The sequence below is a fragment of the Staurois parvus genome, unplaced genomic scaffold (genome assembly GCF_062004578.1).
Source record: "Staurois parvus isolate SC_StPar_1 unplaced genomic scaffold, SC_StPar_1.0 ptg001636l, whole genome shotgun sequence".
In the NCBI taxonomy this organism is placed as follows: Eukaryota; Metazoa; Chordata; class Amphibia; order Anura; family Ranidae; genus Staurois; species Staurois parvus.
In genome coordinates this window covers 745,742-750,202 of record NW_028319432.1, presented here as the reverse complement: position 1 = coordinate 750,202, position 4,461 = coordinate 745,742, and the positions used below count along the sequence as shown (strand labels likewise).

Genomic DNA, 4,461 nt, shown 5'->3' with positions numbered 1-4,461 from the left:
ACCCCTGCACTATAGACTCTGTTGTACATTACATACTCCTGACCCCTGCACTATATACTCCATGTTGTACATTATATACTCCTGACCCCTGCACTATATACTCTATGTTGTACATTACATACTCCTGACCCCTGCACTATATACTCTATGTTGTACATTACATACTCCTGACCCCTGCACTATATACTCCATGTTGTACATTACATCCTCCTGACCCCTGCACTATATACTCTATGTTGTACATTACATACTCCTGACCCCTGCACTATATACTCTATGTTGTACATTACATACTCCTGACCCCTGCACTATATACTCCATGTTGTACATTACATACTCCTGACCCCTGCACTATATACTCCATGTTGTACATTATATACTCCTGACCCCTGCACTATATACTCTATGTTGTACATTACATACTCCTGACCCCTGCACTATATACTCTATGTTGTACATTACATACTCCTGACCCCTGCACTATATACTCCATGTTGTACATTACATACTCCTGACCCCTGCACTATATACTCCATGTTGTACATTATATACTCCTGACCCCTGCACTATATACTCTATGTTGTACATTACATACTCCTGACCCCTGCACTATATACTCTGTTGTACATTACATTATCTGACTGTATAGTCCTAACTTTTGTTTCCGATATAATAAGTTGCACATTACATAGTCCTTACTTCTTTTGCTCCCATTTCCTCCCAGCTGGACATTTTATATCAGATGATGTGATTGGAGCACAGACTTTTACATGGTGATAATAATGTGATAACATCCTCCAACTTTGGACCCTTAAACAGAAAGTGATAATGAGGGAGGAGTCAATACCCCAATGATGGTGGTCTTCAGGATCAGTCCAGTCTTCATCTTGGTTGTTCTCCCCCCATCCTCACTCTCTGACCTCTGGTGGGGCTCAGCCCCGCTGTTCTTCATGACTAAATCATGGAGTAAATAAGGAAGTGCAGTACTTCTTGTGTTGGGAAGATGGTGATGAGTGATAGAGGGGGTGGGGACCCTCGTCCTATAATCCCCTCATCACTGTCCCTCCTATAAAAGACAGTTCTGGTTGTTTCCTCACTCTCTGACTAAGGTCCATGAATAAAGAAATGACCTGGTAGGAGATCAGAGGAGCCATTTCCTAGTTCCCTTGAGGGTGGAATTGTAAGCTCCTCAGAGACCAAGCTGCCTGATGTGGGCGGAGTCCTGGTTTGGGGAAACCAATCAGCTCCTGTCTAGTAATCCTTTGTCTTTGTATTTTAGTCCATGGCCGGGAGATGAGGAAAACCTCCGAGGATTGTCTCACTTTGTCTCCAGACTGGAAAGTAGAAGATGAGGACATCACACAGTATAGTCCAGGAGAAAACCCGGCTCCCTCCAATGTCCATCCGGCACCACCCAGTGTAGATGGACCATCGGATTCCTCGTATCCTGAGGAACCTCAGACTGTGCGGGACCGGGCCGGCCTTCCAACAGGGAAGAGCTTCTCCTGTACTGAGTGCAGGAAATTTTTCCCTTCTAAATTCCATCTTAATGAGCATAAAAGATCTCACACAGGTGAAAAACCATATTTCTGTCATGTGTGCAGGAAATGTTTTTCACAAAAGTCTAATCTTAAAACACACCAAAGGCTTCACACAGCTGAGAAGCCATATTCCTGTCCTGAGTGCGGGAAGTGTTTCCATTATAAATCCAAACTTGATGATCATAAAAGATCTCACACAGGAGAGAAGCCACATTCTTGCCCTGAGTGCGGGAAATGTTTTTCAGCTAACTCCAATCTTTACACACATCAGAGATCTCACACAGGAGAGAAGCCGTATTCATGTCCTGAGTGCAGGAGATGTTTTTCAGAGAAGTCCAATCTTCACAAACATCTGAGATCTCACACAAGGGAAAAGCCATTTTCCTGTTTTGAGTGTGGGAAATGTTTTTCAGTGAAGTCCAGTCTTCACAACCATGGGAGAATGCACACTGGGGAGACGCCGTTTTCCTGTTCTGAGTGTGGGAAATGTTTTTCACTAAAGTCCAGTCTTCACAAACATCTAAGAATGCACACAGGGGAGAATCCGTTTTCTTGTCTTGAGTGCGGGAAATGTTTTTCACAGCAGTCCAGTCTTTGCAGACATCAGAGATCTCACACGGGGAAGATGCCTTTTTCCTGTTCTGAGTGTGGGAAATGTTTTGTACAAAAATCAGATCTTGTCAAACATCACAGGTCTCACACGGGTGAAAAACCATACTCATGTCCTGAGTGCGGGAAATGTTTTTCAGCTAAGTCTAGTATTTATAATCATCAGAGACTGCACAAGGGAATGAAGCCATATTCCTGTTCTGAGTGTGGGAAATGTTTTGTACAAAAATCAAAACTTGTTGTACATCAAAGAGGTCACACAGGGGAAAAGCCGTATTCCTGTCCTGAGTGCGGGAAATGTTTTTCAGACAAGTCTATTCTTTACAGACATCAGAGATCTCACGCTGGGGAGAAGCCACTTTCCTGTCCTGAGTGCGGAAAATGTTTTGTATACAAATCAGGACTTGTTATACATCAGAGATGTCACACAGGGGAAAAGCCGTATTCCTGTCCTGAGTGCGGGAAATGTTTTTCAGACAAGTCCAGTTTTTACAGACATCAGAGATCTCACACGGGGAAGAAGCCACTTTCCTGTCCTGAGTGAGGGAAATGTTCCTCACTGATGTCCTGTCTTCCTGTACATCAGGGGTCCCACACAACCCTCGAGGTGTATTAGTGCCTTGAGTGCGGGAAATGTCTTCTAGATGAATGTTGCTGGACATCCCAGCTCTCATGTGGGGAAGAAGCACACCCTGATATACACCTCAGATATACTCCATGGCTGATCTTCATCATGGAAGAAACAGTTGATAAGGAGATCAGAGGCCCCCAAAGACATGGATGAAGTGTGGTACTGGGTCGGCCATTGATAAGAGAAGAATAAAAATGGAGTCAATATTCTAGCAGAAGCTCTCACAAACACTTGGAGGTCTGATGGAGGTGTGGAAGTGTGAGGTCCTGCCACTGTGACAATGACACAGGGTCCTCCTGGCTGCTGTTTGAGAAGCTCCAACATGTATTTTGTGAGCAGAGAAAACTGTGTTCTAGGTTGTCAATGGATTTGGTAGTTCCGGGTCGGGACCTGGAGCTTGAAGGTTCCAGAGATTCTTGGTGGGGACAAGTCCTTCAGTCCCATATCCAGGCTTTGCTAGATGCCTGCAGCCTGTGTGAGTACATAGGTGGGCAGGATCGTTATAGGCCAGGTCTTCTGCCATTTGGAGACAGGACCCTGTCAGGAGAGCTGGGGGTTCCTGCTGGAGATTGCATCCCTTGTGAGGTGGGATTCCTTGCCCAAGGACTGGGAAAGTCAGGACAGCTCCAAGAATCTGGGGGACCTGAAGTGGCTTGTGAGTCCAGGGGTCTGGAGGGAGTCCATGGGGGTGGAGGGAGTCCAGAAGTCAATGGAGGAATGATCAAGCTTGAGGGGGGTGGGGAACCCTATGTAGAGGCCAGGAGTGGACCTGTGTAGTGAGGTGTTGTAACTAAGGCTGAGTAATCCTGAAAAAGTCCTAGTCTGGGGGACCAGTGTACAGATCAGTGGTGCTCCTGAAGTGTAGCCAGGTGAGCTAGCATTTTCAGTTATCTGATGTGTTGACAAAGCTGGACAATCCCCTGCGTGGGAAACCTTATGGTGTAAAGACTTTCATTTTCCTTCTTAATAAAAGTGGGCTGCCGTGCCGATAAACCGCAAGTCTTGACTGACGTGGACTCCTTACAAACATCTACCACAGGAGCTAACAAACCCCCATATCACAGAGGGATTTCAGGAAAATACTGCATTGAGGCCACTAGATGGAGCTGACCATCATAGGAAATCATAGTGTAAAATAAATGATGGCCACAATGTATCTCGGCGGGGGAAATGCTCCTCACATTTGTCCAACTAACTTTCACTTGCAGTAAGTTTTTATTATTTAAAGTTTTGTAGGATACATTGTGCAACTCGTACAAATGTTCAGAAGTAACCAACCCATGAAAACCATTCCAGCGTGCATCCGTAAATCATACAAGAGAATACAAGTGATGGATATAAAGATCAATGAGCGCGGCGTGTTACAAGATCAGGTTTACAGTAACCATACACATTGTAAGAATGGCAACAAGAGGATAATTAGGGAAGGAGAAGAGAATAAAAGGAGGGGGAGGGGAAATCTTGAGTTAGCCATAATTTGGGAGACTCTCTTGGATTGGGTGTGAGAGTCGGGTCCTGCACAGAGGATAGGCAAGATACCCAGTAACCAAGGCCTCCCAGGTCAGGGGGCTGAGAGAAAAGGAAGAGGGAAGGAAATAGAACAAGGTGGTAAGATGAAGAACAGATGGAGGACATCGGGGACCCCCTTACCAGAAACCTGGGGCCTCAATGCCTATAGCA

At 45.3% G+C, this 4,461-nt stretch overlaps 1 protein-coding gene across 1 annotated transcript; it reads left to right on the top strand.

Moving 5' to 3' along the window:
• The first annotated feature begins 1,149 nt into the window (after positions 1–1,149).
• On the top strand, positions 1,150–3,441 carry LOC149434971 (uncharacterized). The gene has a single exon (XM_089663180.1). It carries the CDS (start codon positions 1,294–1,296, stop codon positions 2,692–2,694), a length of 1,401 nt encoding a protein of 466 aa, XP_089519306.1. The 5' UTR covers positions 1,150–1,293; the 3' UTR covers positions 2,695–3,441.
• Positions 3,442–4,461: the final 1,020 nt, after the last annotated feature.

Coding starts and splice junctions, on each gene's coding strand:
- LOC149434971 (XM_089663180.1), top strand. CDS start 1,294: ATGAGGAAAACCTCCGAGGATTGTCTCACTTTGTCTCCAGACTGGAAA.